This window comes from Anolis carolinensis, chromosome 4 (genome assembly GCF_035594765.1).
Source record: "Anolis carolinensis isolate JA03-04 chromosome 4, rAnoCar3.1.pri, whole genome shotgun sequence".
Lineage (NCBI taxonomy): Eukaryota > Metazoa > Chordata > Lepidosauria > Squamata > Dactyloidae > Anolis > Anolis carolinensis.
This window is the reverse complement of record NC_085844.1, coordinates 185897782-185916964: the sequence shown is the minus strand read 5'-3', so window position 1 is coordinate 185916964 and position 19183 is coordinate 185897782. Positions and strand designations below refer to the sequence as shown.

Sequence of the window (19183 nt, the reverse complement as noted above, 5' to 3'; positions counted from 1 at the left end):
AGTAAAACATACATCTTTTAGCAAATGCTCATAGAAATAGAATGATATGATATAGGAATGGTATGATAAGAGGATTTTACATATATCCTTTCGATGTGAGGTTCCAGGTTAAGAGAAAAGCACTAAGAAAATAGGCAGCAGGGGATAGGATAAATTGAAGATCTCTCATAGACAGGGTCGCCATAAGGTGAAGTTAGCTTGAAAGCATTTAATAACAAAAAAACTTGATAAATCTTACAAGACTAGGTAAGAAAACTAGACTTCAATAACTTTAAAACTAGACTCTTGTTAAAAAATAGATTGGCAAATTCTAACATAAGCAACAACCGCATCCCTCAAAAAAAAAGTAAACATATCACCACCCACTTAGCAGAACGTGGGAGAAGCTATCTGTCCTGTCTGTCTTCCTAGTTCTCCATTTATAACGTTGTTGCCCTTTCTCATTTTACATGTATGCACAGCATTTTCCACTTCCTTGTTATCAACATTGTTAACTTTATTTAGATCCTGCCTTTTTTTCCCAAAAAAAGAGGGGACGGGGGCTCAAAGATGGTTATAAATTAAAACACAGTTAAAATTTTGAATATACATAGCTAAAACATACACAAGATTAATATTATTAAAATGTAATTCAACAATCAATATTGTTAAAAACAATTTGCAATTTATAATTAAGATTAATTAATTAAGTTTTTTAAAGAACGTTTTTTAAAAATGGTATCACATCTTTTAAATGGTTAAAGAAAACATTCAGTTCTCCAGAATTTGTCATGTTTGTCTGACAGAGAAAGGGTAATAAAAAGCAGAGGACATTGCGGCAGCCACCAAAAAAGGCTGTGCCTCCATTTCTAACAGACATGCCTGTGATGGTAGCGGGACTGAGTCAAAAACCATTCCTAAGGCTCTCATGGCCCACCCAGGCTCACCTAGTGAGATATGGTCTTTCAGATAGTTGACACCTAAAGCATGTAGAATGATATATAGATATCTGAATTGTAATTGTAAACTCAGTGTTAGATAGTAGAGCTATTGTAGCAAGGGAATCGTACTTCTCTTTCTTGTCCTCGTCCCTCTCTTGCAGATATAGCCATATTTTCCTCTCTTTGCATTCATCTGCCCCTCTCTCTCTTCTCTCATCTTTCTTTTCCTTCCTTCCTTCCTTCCTTCCTTCCTTCCTTCCTTCCTTCCTTCCTTCCTTCCTTCCTTCCTTCCTTCCTTTCATGCCAGTCTATGAATGACATGTTCTGTTAGTGTTAGATGCATATATTAGTACTCAAGAAGTCTGCCCTAATTTATCTGGATGATCCTTTTGTAAGGTCTAAGGAAGACCTGAGACTTGATGACATTTTTCTAAGAATGTGTGCATTGCATATAGAAGGAAAAAAAATCCCAAATAATGTACATGCAGATCTGCTGCACCAATTGAAAGGAATGGCATATAGGGGGATGTGGGACGTTGGATCTCCCTGTTTGAAACTGGCAGTTTGATCTGAATACTTCAAAGTAAGATTCAAATAAAAATTCAGGAAGATGTAGGTGCTCATACACATTCATGAACATATCTCCATGCTGCTTTGTGATAGTATAGAGTAGGGAGGAGACCTCTGTTCAGGCCTCCTCCAGAAACTTATTTTAAAAATACTTTTGCTTCCTTCTTTTGAGTTCGAATGTTATGTAATGTAAGATTCTGCCAACAAAAACCTGAAGACTATCAACAGAGAAATATGGACATGGTCGTAATTAATACTTTCATGATTCATCTTCTCTTTATCCTTTTCTTCTCCCACCCACCTCCTTTACAGTCATGGACCCACAACATCCAACGAGAAAAGGAGTTCCTACGGAAACTGGTGAAAGCCCGAGTAATCACAGACCTCACTAGTGGAATCTGAGGAGGCACAGCCACTTTGCTGAAGGGCACAGCCCCATGCAGACAGCTGAGGACAAGGGCAACAAGAGGTCTTTGGCAAGAGTCCCAGCTTCTTAGAGACACACAGAGTGCCCTTAGAAAGTCTCCCTGGCTTGCTCTATCTGCCTGTATCAAAGCTGGCAAGGGAGCAGTGGCTATTGGCCTGAGGGCCAGGTCCTTCATATGAAACTGTAGGTGGACATGATGTTTGAGATGGAACCTCATTGAGGAGAACAAAAAAAACATAAGGCCGGGGAAAACAAAACAAACATGTGCCAAATGGAACAAGAGCCACGCCAGAGCAGCAGCGTCTTGAATGTACGATGCATTATTTTGTATAAAGAGAGATTGAGAATCACAGAAAATATATCAATGTGCAAAATGGAGCCTAGCCTGTACACGGGCCTCATGGGACACCTGACACTTTGTTGCACTTAGCCTGTCTCTGTGCCAGCCGAGCCCCTTGGAGGGGTCTGGGTCCGTCCAAGACTTGTCCGTTGGTGCTGCTATAATTTAAAGGTATTGTGGCCTCTCTTTGCCCTAGAAGGAGCAACCAAGGAGGCTACCGGATCTTTCAGCTTCCTGTTTCTGGTGGAGCAGCTGTTGCTGCCAATGTTCACCTGACAGAATTTTTAGTCTTTGTTCATGAAGCTCACCTCATTTAGTTGGGGTATCTCTACCTGTTTGGCAGGTTTGCTGCAGTTCCTGCTGAAAGAGACCCCAATATTTGTTTTCTGTGGCATCCACATAATGGGTTTGAAGAGTCCAAGTGATTGTTTTTTTGTTAGGAAGGGAATAATTTATTTTTGGATCAGGTAAGAAACAAAGATTTGTCAGTGTTCGGCAGCTAATGGTGCCAGCAGTGTTTCAGTCATTCTGTTGTACTCTAGCTTAAGTTTCTACTATCTTGATAATGTTTAAGCTCCTTTTGGGGACAGTAATAGAAATCACAGAGTTGACATCTAATTTTGGTTTTTGATTTCTGTATATCAGGCGTTTTGTTTTGTTCACATTTTCAAATTCTTCTGTATCCCTTTTAAGGAGACAAGAGTGTCTGTGTCTATTACTCCTCTGTATTAATTCTCTGATGCAGGTTTTGCACAATTGTGTAACATTTGGAAAGTTTAGAAATAGGGCCATTCTACACTGCCATATAATCCAGAATATCAAGGCAGATAATCCACATTATCTGCTTTGAACTGGATTATCTGAGTCTACACTGCCATACAATCCAGTTCAAAGCAGATAATCTGGATTGTATATAGCTGTGTAGAAGGGGCCATATATTGTGCAAAGTGACCAAACAGTGGAGTGAATAGGATGAAATGACTTATCTATGGATCTGTGCACCTAAGAAGTATTTTTTGATTTTGTTATTAATTTATCCTGTTGTAAAATATGCATTTATAATTTTCATTGATATTAGCCTAAATGGTACATATAAATGAATTAACTAACATTTACTTATTTGAAGCGAGAATTTGAACAATTTCCTTCATGCAAAGCTAAAGAATACTCATCCTGTTTGTATCAAGGTTGCCAGCCTGCATTTTACCTGCTCCACTCCCCCCAATTGAATACTGTCCATGCAGACATGCTAGCCACATGACCTTGGAGGTGTCTCCGGACAATGCTGGCTCTTTGGCTTAGAAATGGAGATGAGCACCAACCCCCAGAGTCAGACACTACTAGACTTAATGTCAGGGGGAAATCTTTACCTTTACCTACTGTTTAAAAAGACTCCGGTTCTGACGTACAAGGAGTAGCTCATCAGTTGTTCCTTTCATTCTTTTTAGTGGTACCCAGAAATGTAAGACCATAGTGCCACTGGTTAATGGTATAACAATGCTTGGCTATTTTTCTGTTGACCCTCTGTAAGGTACCATCCCAATCTGTAAGGGAAAGGTCCAGAATGCTGGCATTTTCCCTTTCCCCTGAACCAAACGACATAATCTGACATATTCTGTATAAGAGGTGAGCTCAGCCTTGCAGTGCTTCACAAGTTTTCAGATTTCGTTGTGTGTATCAAAATCAATGGTGGATCCTTATGAGTGAGAATAGCCATTTTGCTCATGATCACGATAGACCACATATGCCCCTTCTACACTGCCATATAAAATCTGAATCATTGATTTGAACTGGATTATATGGCAGTGTAGACTCATATAACGCAGTTCAAAGCAAATAATGTGGATTACTGGCTTTGATAATTTGAATTATATGGCAGTGTGGAAGGGGCCTTAGTCTTTAAAGAGCCTATCCAATGAAGAATAATTAGGTATGGTGTACAGTACTGAGTTTATAACTGGCCTTTCTTTACATGTTGCATAAATAATTTATGGAATTTGCTGTCACAAGATGTGGCAATGCCTGCTAGAGAACAGATGGTTATATGGAGAAAGTGGACACATTTAGGGGGAATAAGACATTCAAATGCAACTTTTTGATCTCAGCATTTGGGAAGCAACACCAGGATTCGGCTATTTACTTTGCTACCAGGGAAAGCAGAGTGCCTCACTTGATGTACCTTTCATCGGATCCAGCAAGGGCTCTTCTTATGTGCTTCAGGTAACGAATTTGGCCTCATGGATTTATTCCTGTCCTATATCCATTCACTGTGTCAAAGATAGACTTTCTGACTTGGCCTCCAGGGGGCAAGCATGACAATAGCAAGTGGTTGGTTTCAAAAGTGTATATTGGAAGTGATGTACTGTTACTCCAGCTGTCTGTGTAGTCAATGGTATCACCTGGATAAGTATATGCATATATCTGCATTGCACATTTTATATGTTTATGCATTTATTAGAAGGGATATGTTGGGTGATAAGAGCACGGGTCTTATTAGTTCATCTGATCATCCACTAAAAATATTATATGGCTTCTGTATTACAGAAGAATCATATCTGTGGTTTAGCAACTCCCACTGAGTTACAGGTTGTTGCTGGACAGACAGGAGAGCTTATAAAGAAAGATAAGCCGATAAATCTCTAGATGGAAGTGAAGTGGCACAGAAGCCAGCTGCCTGCAGCAGGAACTGTCTTCACTGTGTGTGGAGGAATGCTGCGGAAGAGACACACTTCAATGTGATTGTCTAGCTCATCCAGTTTATTTAAGGCACCCTGTACTAAGTTAGCCAAATGCATAACAGGACTGGGTTGCTGCATTCTTAATAGCTGTGTAGAGGAGGGATTTCCACCTTGTGTGATCAAGCAAGATAGCCCTGCTGAAATTCCTTGTTCTATATAGCTGTTAATAAATACAGGAATCCTGTCCTCTAGACTTTGTTGTACATCCTAACTCCTTTCAAACCACGTTCTATGTGGAATAGACAGACAGTGTGACTTACAGGAAAGAAGCCCTTGACCAGGTCAAAAACAATGTACCTTTCCTTCTAAGACAATCCCCTTTGTGCATTGATGCTGCCTTTCCCCACATTGGTACAAAATAACATCCTGAATATGTTGGTACTAAATAATGTTTGTGGTCAAGGATGTTAGATTAACATTTAAATAAGAGAGTAATGGATGAGAGTTTAGATCAGCTGCCTAGTTAAGGACACGTAATTAAGTCTTCTGGTGGAACCCACCAAACCCCTGTCTTTCTGGCCAGCAGCTACTGCAAGGAACACCAGCCTGTTCTTTTGCTTATTGAGATGCTATAGACTGGTAGTTTTCAACCTGTGGGCTGCAGTCTATCAGTGGGCCACAAGAATAAAAGTCTGGTCCATGAACCTCCTTCCTTTTTATTTAATGTATTTTATTTATTTTGTTTCCTCTCCTTTCTGCAGAGCTAACCATTGCATTGGATAAACCACATCAGCTCTAGATGATTAAATATGGTTTTCTGTGGGGGAACAGATAGCGACTACTGGATGGCATATGTTCTGTATCAGAAACTAGAGCTGATGTGGTCTAAACAATGCAGTTTTCTGAATCAGAACCCCAATTAACCAAACCGAATATAAAGTTGACCAAAAACTGATTCATAACCCATTTGGTACTCATGTTGAAAAGTGGTCCCAGGTCAAGTGGTCCCTGGTCAAAGTGGACCCTGGTCAAAGTGGACCCTGGTCAAGTGGGCCCTGGTCAAAAAAAGGTTGGGAACCACTGCTATAAGCCGGTGCTTCTATTCTCCCTCCTGCCAGCAATCTCCAGTGTGACAATCAGAAGCAAGGTGTCAGTCATAATTTCTCTCTTTTCTGCCAATTTGTGTAACAGAAGCTCTGTGATCTTAATGTAGTTGGTATTCAGCTGTCTTTCAGTGCATACCTTTTCCAGTCCATTAGTCATGCACCTTACTAGGGCATTAGGAAAAGACAGGTATTTATTAAGAAAGGATGCTCTCCAGAGTATCCCTTCCTCTGCTAAGGTGCTTTCTCTAGCAGAGAAGAAAAACAATCATTGTTCATTTGCAAATGTTAATTCCATTGTCTGAGTGCAAAAGGTGAAACTGGGTGTGCTGCGGCTAGGACATAGTCACCATCTTTACCTTCCTAAAAGAGGCAGGACTTCCTGCTAGTACGCCAGTTAAACCTTTTGCCTCAGGGTTAGAGGGAAACCAATCAATTGTACTTAATTATGCATTACAAATTATGTGAAACTGACCCTTATTGTTCTAAATTGAGTAGTGCTATCACTCTGATAAAGAAATCTTGGTGATTGTAATCATATGACTATTAATTACTTGATCATATTTGCATATACAGTAGAGTCTCACTTATCCAACATAAACGGGCCGGCAGAATGTTGGATAAGCGAATATGTTGGATAATAAGGAGGGATTAAGGAAAAGCCTATTAAACATCAAATTAGGTTATGATATTACAAATTAAGCACCAAAACATCATGTTTTACAACAAATTTGACAGAAAAAGTAGTTCAGTACGCAGTAATGCTATGTAGTAATTACTGTATTTACGAATTTAGCACCAAAATATCACGGTGTATTGAAAACATTGACTACAAAAATGCGTTGGATAATCCAGAACGTTGGATAAGCAAGTGTTGGATAAGTGAGACTCTACTGTAAATAAGTTCTGATGCAAAAAAATATTTCTTTTGGTTTCTGGTGACCATCTGTGATTTTTAAAAAAGACATACTCTTTTATTTGATAAAATAGAGTATCTCTATCAAGATATTTGCAATTTCCAGTTTGTGTAAGTGCTAGTGTTAAAAGAAACACTTTTAAAAAATCTTTTGCATCACTTTCTTAGTTAATGAAACATCGCATTATTAGTCCCAAACTCTAGTCCTTCAGATGTACTGAACATCAAGCCCTAGAAGCCTCAGCTGCCAATGATCAGCAATTCTGAGGGCTGAAGTTCAAAATACCTGGAAGACCCGAATATGAAAATCACAATCTTATGTACAATCCTATACAGATGGGGATCTGGAATTTGGAAACAGGAGTTTGCCCAGGACAACCCAGTTATACATTGGGATCGTGAAGGTGCTGCAGAAGCAATAAACATTATGTGTTTATCCTGTTCCTGCTACTCCTTGCCTTCACCTTTCTTGGAAGACCTTTAGAGTTTGTGGCGGCTTCCTCTAGAGCAGTGGCTCCCGACCTTTGGTGCTCCAGGTGTTTTGGACTTCAGCTCCCAGAAATCATTTTACCAGCCGGTAGGAATTGTAAAAGCTGAAGTCCAAAACACCTGGAGGAATAAATGTTGGAAACCACTGCTCTAGAAATCACTGCTGTATATTGACTGGGATCTCAACACAGTTGCCTTCAAGCACTTTCTGCAGAAATTCTGTGAATCCAGACATTGGCCACAATTATGTTGGTGCCTTACTCTGGTGTAAATATCATTGCTTGAGCAATTGTGCTTTTAAGTATGCTGCGCAAGGGCAGTATCCTAATTGGGGTTGCCTAAGCACCGTTATTATGGTGTAACCATTGTACTATCAGTTGCATAACAATGCAATTCAATAACTTCAACATAGTGATACTGACGTAATTCTGTGATATATAACATTGAACAGGTTCTAAGCCTAAGCATGTGACAATTCCTACATTTAATGCCAGTACAATTCTGTGACTGTTTCATCAATATCAAATCTTCACTTTGCCGGTTATTTTGTATGCTTCATTGAGAATATGGCAATTTTTCCCCAGCATAACATTTTTTCTGCAGCTCTTAGACAGGATGAGATGTTTCTCTGAGCCCACTGATCCTCAGTAAGAGATGCTTGTTTGTGCTTACTTATTGTCTGTGAACACTGTCTTATATCATCGAAGGAGTGCAGAGTATTACAAGGAGTACTGGGCCTTTGCTGGCACAATTTGCAGAGGGACTGAACCAGATTGCGTTCAGTGGAGAAGGGCCCCATTCTGCTAATGTATTTGGGAAGAAGTAATAGGCCATGCAGACTTTATTCAATAATGTAGTTTCTGTTGTTTGGACTTTCCTTGTAGTTAGGGAAGAGAAAATGGGATGTCTAAACCTCCAAGTCACTTGTGACATTCATATCATGGAAGCAATAAAAATAAAAAAAACATTTAAAAATATTTCTGGATCTCAGTTTCTGTCTCTTTCCCCGTACTCCCCAAAATGAGAAAATAGATGGATGCATACAGAGTGCTGTGTTGGCTGCAGTCTCCTTTTGTAATCCAACTAGTGTTGTTGACATTGCTCAGAAACAAGTGGGCCCGAAGTTGTTTCTGGCAAGACAGGTCTTCCTTTATTTTCTCGGAAAAACACAAACAGTGAAAAAAAATCATTCTAAAAGATGGAAGCCTTAGGTGTATAATGTCTTTTTTCAAGTATATCCAACATTTACCCTGGCTAAACTGACCCTATTGGAGCTTCAAAGTCCTGGTGTGTGCTGCCATACCTTCAAGAGATGTGAATATAAATCTACATGCCCCCGTATGTACATGAACTTCAACATTCACCAAGGGCCACACTGTAGTATGGTCTTAAACAAGCCAATCGAGAAAACGAGGATGCTGCAGGGAATTGCCTGACTACAACCACCACCATTACTTACAAGTATCTCTTCTTCCTAAGACTGGCAGGAGTTTTAGGTCAAAATACCTGAAATACCATGGTTGCCCAGCTCTGATCTATTGAGTGGTGCTTTTGTTCAAGTCAATTAAGAATATTTTCTGTTACAAATTCTGTACAGTCCTATAAGGTTGCCATGTTTTTTTTTAAAAAAAATGTGATACTAGTCTTGAACCACTAGCACATTGAGCAAGTTATGCTTTTTCCAACTAGGTTACAAAAGGATTCACCTGCGTTTTGCAGGCATGAAAGTATTGCAAGATAATAGAGTAAAAAGCTTTCTCTGTCTCCTGAGATCAACTAAAATCATGTCTTAAAATCTGGCCCTGATTCCATACAGAGTTCCAAACATTCTACAGCAAAAATAATTCAGTTACCAGACCTGTTCCCCATAATGCTTTTACTGATTTTGCCCCCATGTTGGTCATACAGCTCCACAACAGTCACAAGCCTCTCAGTAGGTGTTGCCCATAACCCCACTACTGAGAAGAACCCCAGCACCACCACCACCGTGGAATTTTGGTATTGATTCAATGACAGGGAAATATTTCTACATTATTAAAATCTTAATACTTCTCTATTTTAACAGCCAAATTACAGATTGGGGTAGTGGTGTGCAGAGAGTAATTTCCACTCAAAAAAAGTTGTCATACTCAAAAGTAAAGCCTTGCACATAGAATTTTCTGATAATTATATGCATAGTATATGTGAACCAATTCTCTAAATACTCTAAAGGCACCAGAGATTGATCTTGGAGCTACACAAGGTCATCCCTAGTTACTACTTGGATGAGAGACTGCCAATGAATATCAGATGCTGTAAATTATATTTCAAAGAAAAAGACTGTCAAGCCCAACTCCAGAATCTTCTTTGCTCAAGAAAATCCTATGAAATTATTGGGGTCGTCATTAAGTCAAAAGGTGACTTGAAGAATATACATGCACTATATGAACAAAGAAGCTCTCCCTATAAATTAGTTCAGGATTGGGTAGAATTACATTGTCTTCAGGCCTCTTTTTGCTTCTCTGCTTTTATGGTGAGCCATATTGTGCCATTTTGTAGCCAAAAATGAAAACCAAAAGTTACTTCCAGGTCTGACTGCTATCTGGATTGGAATGTGTTGAAAAGTTTTGAATGTGATAAATTGATTTTGGAGTATAAAATGCTCTAAAAATAAAAATGGTAGGTTTGAGAATTTTGGAAGCTGCAAGACAGCGCTGTGGCCCATGAATCACATTATTCTCACCTTTATAGTAGTGTTATATAAGGAGGCAGGAGGGAACCAGTGCTCAACTCTTTTTTATTCCAGTTGACTGTTATGTGCAGCAACCTGTTGCTAATTTCTGGGAAATCTGCAAGACCATTTCAAACAGTCACACAAGAAACCAATTTCTGTGGCATAGTGGTTTGAGCACTGGACTATTGCAATGAAGACCACTCAGTCATGGATACCCACTGGGTGACCTTGAGCAAACCACACTCTCTCAGCCCCAGGAAACCTCAAGATTAGGTCACCTTTGGGTTGCCATAAGTTGGAAATGACTTTAAGGCAAAAAAAAAACTTAGTAGAGTTTCCCTTTTTATAACATTCTGTTCAATTGATAAATAGCTTTTCATTCCATCATTAAAGAAAAAAATCAAAATGCAAACAAATGAGAAAACAAAACAGAAAAAGAAATAGCAGGAGTTGTTAACATTATAGCTATAAACCATCTTGAATTCTTACTGCCCATTTTAGAGCCACAGCAGGGTTGTTTAGTAGTTATGATCTGAGTTTTAGTCCAACTTTTAAAGGAGCCATTTGATGTGTTGAACCTTGTCCCCCAAAGAGGTTCAACCCTTATTGCCTGCAATAAAATCTAAAGCAAGTTCACCTGACAAGGAAACCACTGGGCATCTCTGACACTGGAATAATGCTAGCTTAAATGGAGCAATAATCTGACCTGGTAACTTCTGATGTGCCTACATTATTTGATTTCTTGAAAGAAGTAGCAAGCTGACCAAATTCCTGGACAGCTGATAGTGCTTGATACAATGGACTCTTTCCTGCAAAAAGTGATGTCATGCTACCTTTTTATTCTTTCAAGATGCCACAAGATTTCTTTTTGTTTTCATCGCAACATGTGCCTATTTCTTTGAAAGGTATTACCCACCATCTCAAGGGAACACTGAGGCTTTGTAGAAGCAGGATACTTCTTGACACATTAATATTTGCATTGGAGTAGACAACAGATGTAAATCCAGTAGGCGTCAGATGTAAATTTGAAGGCAGGAAAATTTTAGGGAAAACCTCCTATGAATAACAGCAGCTGAGTAATAAAAGGGGAGAAGACAGACATGTGCAAGGTGTGCTGAATGTTGTGAAAGAGATAAGCTGGATTTGAATAATCATTGTAGATCCTTATTAAAAGCTATATGTTTATTCATATAAGGAGTCAAGGCATGGCACAACTGCATGCCATGAGCAGCACACAATTCATGCAAATCCTCCTTTATGCAATAGTCACCTTAGTAAGAAAGTACAGAGATGGCAGTGGGAGCTCTGTTACTGTTTGCTCCCTGCAGAATAACTTTGTCTACAAAGTTAATCTATAAAGAAGTCTACAGGCTACTGAACTTTGGAAAGATTAGCATTCACATAACTGCTTAGCAAAAGCAGAATACAATGGGAAGACATTTAAAAGTTTGTTGAAGGATTTTTAAAATGTTTTCAGGGTTTACTTAATGGAAGAATCTTCCTCTCCACCTTTATAACTTACAGAACCTGCAATACATTAGCCACAGAAATGGGCCTCCCATTTCCTATGGTGGTCAATTTTTCTTCTCCCCACCATCCTTCTCTTCCAATTACTTTATTTAATTTTGATAAATTCACATACTAAATAATTTTCAGTAGCATATCTTAATCTGTAGCATGCTCACATGGTTAAAAATTGAGAAAGGTGAAGGGATAAAAGAAACTAAGGATAGGAATACTACAGCAAAAATTAAACATGCTTTGAACGTGTAGCAGAGGAGCAAAATCCTCCTCCTTCTACTCTTCATTTAGTGTGTATTTTAAGATAATGAAATGACACAGAAACGTGATGAGGACTGGTTATCATTCACACACTACACGTTTTTCAATAGGGAATTTGACACTTGTGTTACCATGCTCTAAATGTCAGTGGCAACACCAATGAATACTGAGAGAAAAGTCAGTTTTTCTGCAGAACAACATATTGTGAACTAAAGGAAGCACAGTAAGCATATGCATAATGGCATAAGCTGTGGTGGACTAGAGCCCACTTTGTCAGATGCTTATTCCACCAATATGTGTTGGTCTTAAAGCTGCTAGTGAGCTTTACTATTTTTGCTGCAGCAGACTACCAAGACTTTAAACATTGTCACTTGGGTGCTGGGAAAACATTACACACTTCCAACATGAAAACTGAATGGAGGAAAAGGATCTCTCTCTTCTGTCTTGGCAAGAAAACCATTAATCTGTGTTTCTATTTTTTGAAACCATGTTGTGATTGAGGCAGAAGAAGAGAATATAAATGCATGCAATAGGCAATCATCACAAGAAACTTAATGGCTTTTAATTACTGCTATCCTATTAATATTCACTCACTATATTAGTCAACAATAAATATGATCATAACCCTCTTGAAAACAACAGATTTCACATGCTTACATGTTACTGAAATCCCACCTCATTCTCCCAATAGCTTCACATTTAATTGAAAAGAGGATCTAAGAAGTTACTCATCCCTATGTAATAAATTAGGATAGGAGAATTGCCCAGTTTTATAGGTTCATTCAATTTTCACTTCATCACACTTGAGTTTGGATCCACTTTAAATCCACTTTAGGGAGGGGCCTTTAAACAGCTCAACCAGACAGGCCCTGGGCCTCACCAAACTATAAACTCCAGAATTCTGCAGGAGGCAGAAACTGGATTTAAAGTGGATAAATGCTCAAGTGTGACAAAGCCCTTATAAACCATAGGAATTTCACACAGAATAGTAATTTCAAAAATTCCCCCAAATTCTTTTTTTAAAAAGCTCTAATAATGGTATGGTCAATTTATAAAGTACAAGAAAACTTTGGAGCCCAAAGCCTATATACTTTGAGCATAGCATAAATATACATTGCCATAGTAATGCTAGATGTCACATTGGAGCAACCAGTTGTGTAAAAGATATCGTGGCCTTGACCTCAACAGTTGTTCAATGCTCAATTAGCTCCCAGCTTCACATAAGAAGGGACAGCAGACTACATAATAATAATAATAATAATAATAATAATAAAACTTTATTTATACCCCGCCACCATCTCCCCAACGGGGACTTGGGGCGGCTAACATGGGGCCATGCCCAGAGCATACAATATAACAAAATATAAAACAACATATCATAGCACCATTAAAAATACAATAAATGATAATAGGCATTACATCAAGAAATCAAAAAACAGTAAAACAAGGGCAGGCCACGTGAACACAGAGATAAAACCTGGAGTGAGAGGGACATAGGGGTACTCCACTGCGGGCAGGGACATATGGAAGTGGGGTAATCTAGGGGATAGATGTTCGGGGTGGGAGTAACACAGAGATAACAGAAATTACTCACCAAAGGCACAGCGGAAGAGCCATGTTTTCAAGTCTTTCCTAAAAGCTAACAGCGTGGGAGCTTGCCTAATTTCAGTAGGTAGTGAATTCCACAATCGGGGGGCCACAGCAGAAAAGGCCCTCTCCCTTGTACTCACAAGGCGGGCCTGGGATAAAGACAGTGGTGATAAAAGGAGAATTGCCCATGAATTATTGGCTGCACTAGGGACAAAAAAAAATCACAATCTCTGAGAAAGTAGAACTCCTTGCATAACTATTCTTATGCTAAAATAACGCCACAAGATTCTAGCCCATGGATTGCCTGCCATACATTTTTATTATATACATATCTTTCTTTATAAGTAATAGAGATTTGGGAACCAAAGAGAGGACCTTATGATAGTTTTTTTTTTATGTGTTCAAATGTGATTTAACAAGCAGGCAGCAATGCTTGTGCATCCAGATGCCCGTTATATACAATGGCGTCCCTTATATAAAATGGTGAACAACTCAAATAAGTGTTGGAGGGCTTTATCCTATTATTTTCAAACCATGGTTGGTTGAATCTGTGGAAGGAATACAGAGGTCTGACTGTTCTTAATTCACTTATCATAGTACATTAAAAATAGCAATTTTCAGCATTTGTTATATAAATGCCCAGGTATTATAGTCATCACTTTTCTATAATAGAAACTGGCTATTTCACCTCAGTATATATGGGGATTACCTTAGAAGGAAGTATTTGCTTAAATATGGTGGTGGGACAGCATTCATATGGCCCTCTGTAGCCAAAATTCTCTTGAGGGTGTGAGGGGGCCCTGCTGGATCAGACCTAATACTTGTTAGCTAATTAGGCTCCTCAAAAAGCCCATAAATAGGACATCAGAGCAATAGCTCCTTCCATTCATGGCATCCAGCAATTGGATATTGAAAAACTTACTGAGGTAAAATATAGCCATCTAGATTAATAGACATTGACATCCTTATCCTCTATGAATTTGCCTTTTAATGTGCTAAGAAGTTTTATTCACTCTTTTAAATAATTTTATTTTTTTTCCCTATTCAGTAGAAACACGTTAATTATCAACTCTCATCCACCCAAACCTCTTTAAATCTGCCCTACCCCCTTCCCCTAGTAACCCAGCATACATAATCCTTTTATACTAGTTCCGGAAAGCTAGTCTAAGATCTACAGCTCACTCATCATTGTACACATACATACTGAGACGAGACAATCACATCACAGACATTGAGGAGGGCTGAGATAGGCAACAAGACTCCAAGATGCCAATTTAACAATACTTGGCGTGCTTAATCAATTTACATTAATGCAAAAACTGCACATTATAAGAAAGTTGACCACATAATGTTTGATTTACCTCCTTCCTGTTGAATGCAGTTTTCTCTTTCATGCCAATCTTGGTGAGATCCTCTGCCCACTATATTCTATGTGGGGTAGTTGTAGATTACCTGGTTTGCAAAATGTTTAATTTGCTTGTTAAGACTGCCTGTAGATCAACGTTTTATGCCCATTGCCAATGCCCCATTCTAATAATATGTATTCTTCCAGTTGTACAAAGAAAAGTCTAATGCTGTTTCTAACACCAAATCACCATATTTCATTACCTCCTGCTCAAACGGGAAATAATTAGAAATAATCACAGTATGTTTGTCAAAGTCTCTCTACATACATCTCTAGAATCTGCCATGTTCCAACATGTTTTGCTGACCAAATTCATCTTGCGTCTGGGTTGACATTTTCATTTAGCTGTCTACCACAAACCTTGGTCAATCTGCCAATTTTGACTCTGGTATCATATAGATGAAGACTGGAATTCACTTTACAAAGCCATAACCACCATAGTTGCATAGCTATGCAGTGACTCCCAGTCTGGACCTCTTCCAAACTGTATTTACTGGTCAGCAGCTACTGTGATTAATGGGGGTCTGTTTCCCTGTTAATCGAGAAGCAGCTAATTGGTGTTCCTTCTGCTTTCTGTGAGACATCTCCGACGAGACAAGAAGAAGAAAAGTCCTGTCACAATCCATACTCATGCCAAAACAAGGAGGGGTGGGAATGTCAATCAGCTGCTTCCCAATTGATGAAGGAACAGACCCTTGTCCATCACAGTGGAGATAGAGAAACTTTCACATTCCTATGCATCCCTTAACTAGAGAATATATAGGGTTCATGAAAACAAACCATTGATAAATATGTACCTCTAGGATATAAATTACTTTTTACTTTTCATTTCAACCACACTAAATAATTGAGTATCATCAGCAATCATTACTAATGTTGAACTTCAACTGACTTACAATCAAATAAAAAATACTGAACTCATTACCAATCCTTGGAAGACCCTACTGTTTATACTCCTCTTTTGTGAGAAGCCAGACATTTATTTATATTCTCTATTTTTTCTTTGACCTATTGCCTGATCACAGAAGTAACCACTAGTGATACCAGCTGATTGCTAAGGACCTTCAGAGGTCTTTAATAAACAAATCTGTCATTTAAAAAAACCCAAGTAAGCAGCGTTAGCCCAGTTCAAATCTCTACGGATGCTAGATAGGCTCAAATAGCTCTAGGTAAGACAAGACAAACGTCTGCAAATATCATATTGACTATTTAAAAGCAGGACCATATGCTTGATAAAATTACTTTTAAATAAAGTCTTCCATCAATTTACATGGAACATCAAACTAACCTAAAATTTGTTGTTGTTTATTCGTTCAGTCGCTTCTGACTCTTCATGACCTCATGAACCAGCCCACGCCAGAGCTCCCTGTTGGCCATCACCGCCCCCAGCTCCTTCAAGGTCAAGCCAGTCACTTCAAGGATACCATCCATCCATCTTGTCCTTGGTCGACCCCTCTTCCTTTTTCCTTCCATTTTCCCCAGCATCATTATCTTATCCAAGCTTTCCATTGTGTGGCCAAAGTACTTCATCTTTGCCTCTAATATCCTTCCCTCCAGTGAGCAGTCGGGCATTATTTCCTGGAGGATGGACTGGTTCAATCTTCTTGCGGTCCAAGACACTCTCGGAATTTTCCTCCATCACCACAGTTCAAAAACGTCTATCTTCCTTCACTCAGCCTTCCTTGTGGTCCAGCTCTCACATCTATAGGTTACTACAGGGAATACCGTTGTTTTAACTATGCGATTATTTTTTAAAAAAAGTAAGAAAGAAAGAGTGATACACAGGCATTCTGGTCATTTAGTGCAAAGAATAATCTTAGAGACATGTTACATATTTTTGTCAGAAGACAGATATTATACCATCAAGGTTTTTTAAAAAAAAATTATTAGTTGGATGTTGTCGAAGGCTTTCATGGCCAGGATCACAGGGTTGTTGTATGTCTTTCGGGCTGTGTGGCCATGTTCCAGAAGTATTCTCTCCTATAGGAGAGAATACTTCTGGAACATGGCCACACAGCCCGAAAGACATACAACAACCCTATTAGTTGGATGCTGGATGTGGTGATATGTTGATTGTCAATTTGAACATCTTTTGTTTATGGTATTTCCCTGTTCTCCAACACTCTTCCTGACAGTATCTGTTCAGGTATGGGTCCCTACTTCATATCTTCTGCTGTGAAAACAGATGTAACTATTTATTCATCTTCATAGCAAGCTCCTTTAGTGTTCTTTTAATTTAATTAACATAAAGTAATCCAGCTGCCTATCGCCAATTTCCTATTTTTGATTATGTTAGATTTAATATTATGAGACTACACCCTCAAAATACTTTCTTGCGCCCTTTATTATCTGCTTTTCTTTTTCACCATTCATATGTCTTCTCCTCCAGCCTTCATTTGGGCAGGTCTTCCAGCTTCTGAAGAAAGTTTCCATGACAGCGCTTGTTAACCATGCACACCATATATACTCCAGGACTGGAGAAGATTAGGCAAGCTAAAGTGCATTGCTGTTGCTGTTGCTGGTGTTGTTGGCTGGTGACAAAAACAATGATGATATTGGCAACGATGTAATGTTAGGGGAGATTTAATATGCACTGGATTTGTTCTTGCACAGCGGAGAAGACTGTAGTTGGAGTTTTGGCAATAATGTTATGGTGAAAAGTGCTAATGTCCTTCAAGAGTGAAAGGGGAATTGTTTACATCTGGAAAATATAGCATGTAGGAGGAAAGAAAAGAATGGTACTTGTCACCAGTGACATCAGTAGCACTAACCCAAAAGTGCCTCTGACATGCCAGAACCACATTCCACACTTTGCATGCTCCTGCAGTTGACATGCTGACTGGAAGAGGAAGTACTTTTTACCAGCAATAATAACAAAGAGCTATTTCTTGCTGAGAAAATGTTATTTTCCTATAAACAGAAGTAATAGTTTAAATGGTTGCCCAAAATGTGACCAGACCATAATAGATGAACTCCTGTTCCAAAGGATCTAGTATACATAACATTAAAAGACTGAAAAACCATTTAATTTAACGTTAATACTATGTCTTTCCAATTTCCAAATTGCTTAGGAAACAGTAATTTCCCTGAGTTTATTCTGCGAGCCTCTCAGAATTTGTATTCTGCTAAAGAGGACAAATGTTCCTCTTCCCTCATCCTCAGTATCATCTTGTTCCTGTCATAATGCTTTAAGAAGCTAGCTTGCTTTTGAAGCTGTTTGTGTAGGTCAGGTGTCATTTCTTGCAATAATCCTCATTCCTTGCAGCAATGCCTCAACCAACTCCAATCCTCTACTTCATCTGCAACTGAAAGATAATTTGGCTTCCGGAGAGGCATTGTTTGAAGTAGCAGCATTTCTGTCTTCAAGAGGTCAAGCTGGCTGATTGCACAGAATTGATTCTGTTATCTTTATTGCCCACTTCATTTGATGGATTTGGGGCAGGAAACAATTGTCCAAACAGCATGTAGTATAGGATGTTAATATAAATGTCTTAGAGTTGCTGGAGTGAATAGGAGAGAAAGAGAAAATACTGTAATTTGAACTTAGGACAAAAGGAGCATCCAAGAAGTCACTTAACCTGATTCAGTGAGGATGTCTGTGAAACTAAAAACAATGGAACAGAAGTTTCTAAAAAGAGTAAATGTAATGTTACAACTATGGTAGCTCAAGCAATTCCAGGGTGTTTGTGTTAAGAGCAACATCTATTTTATTAATGCTCAGCATTCCTAACTTAAATGTCATCAGCATTTCATTTTGCTCCAGACTGCCTCTTTATACCTCCCCCTCTCACACACACTTAACCATGTGTATATATATTGACAGCTCATGATTGAACTTCATGCATCTGAAGAAGTAGATTCCAGTCTTCATTGTGTTTTTTAAAAGGCCCCTTTGAGATACAGGTAGTATTTAGATCAGTTCTGTCCTGGAGTTTCAAAGCACTTTAAAAAGCTTTTAATGCACTGCAGACCTTGATCAGACATTCACACAGACCAAGCCTCATCATGATTCAATATGAAATGGTCTGCTTAGATGAGAACATTATATAGCAGGTGCCCTTGATATCTGCTTGTTCCAGGATCCCCCATGGATGCTCAAGTCCCATTATATACAATGCCATAGTAAAATGTCATTCATTTAAAATAAAATGACAAAATAAATTATATTGTGTTTTTGCTTATTTTCTTTTTAATATTACAAGATGTAAATGGTTGAATCCATGGATACAGAAACTATGGATATGAAGGGC

At 38.7% G+C, this 19183-nt stretch overlaps 1 protein-coding gene and 1 long non-coding RNA gene across 5 annotated transcripts in view; one reads left to right on the top strand and one right to left on the bottom strand.

Moving 5' to 3' along the window:
- The window catches only part of st3gal3 (ST3 beta-galactoside alpha-2,3-sialyltransferase 3), a 303637-nt gene extending 295217 nt beyond the window's left edge, over positions 1–8420 (top strand). For all 4 annotated transcript variants that reach the window (XM_003220200.4, XM_003220201.4, XM_062979659.1 and 1 more), the window contains one exon: positions 1803–8420. In XM_003220200.4, the coding sequence (XP_003220248.1) occupies positions 1803–1892 (90 nt within the window). In that variant the 3' untranslated portion in view covers positions 1893–8420. The remainder of the gene's footprint in view (positions 1–1802) is intronic.
- The window catches only part of LOC134298671 (uncharacterized), a 28321-nt gene extending 10994 nt beyond the window's left edge, over positions 1–17327 (bottom strand). Inside the window, exons 1-3 of the long non-coding RNA XR_010005778.1 lie at positions 16222–17327; positions 14890–14980; positions 13533–13677 (exon numbers count right to left, since the gene is read on the bottom strand). This is a non-coding gene — a long non-coding RNA (uncharacterized LOC134298671). The remainder of the gene's footprint in view (positions 1–13532; positions 13678–14889; positions 14981–16221) is intronic.
- Between the last annotated feature and the right edge of the window lie 1856 nt (positions 17328–19183).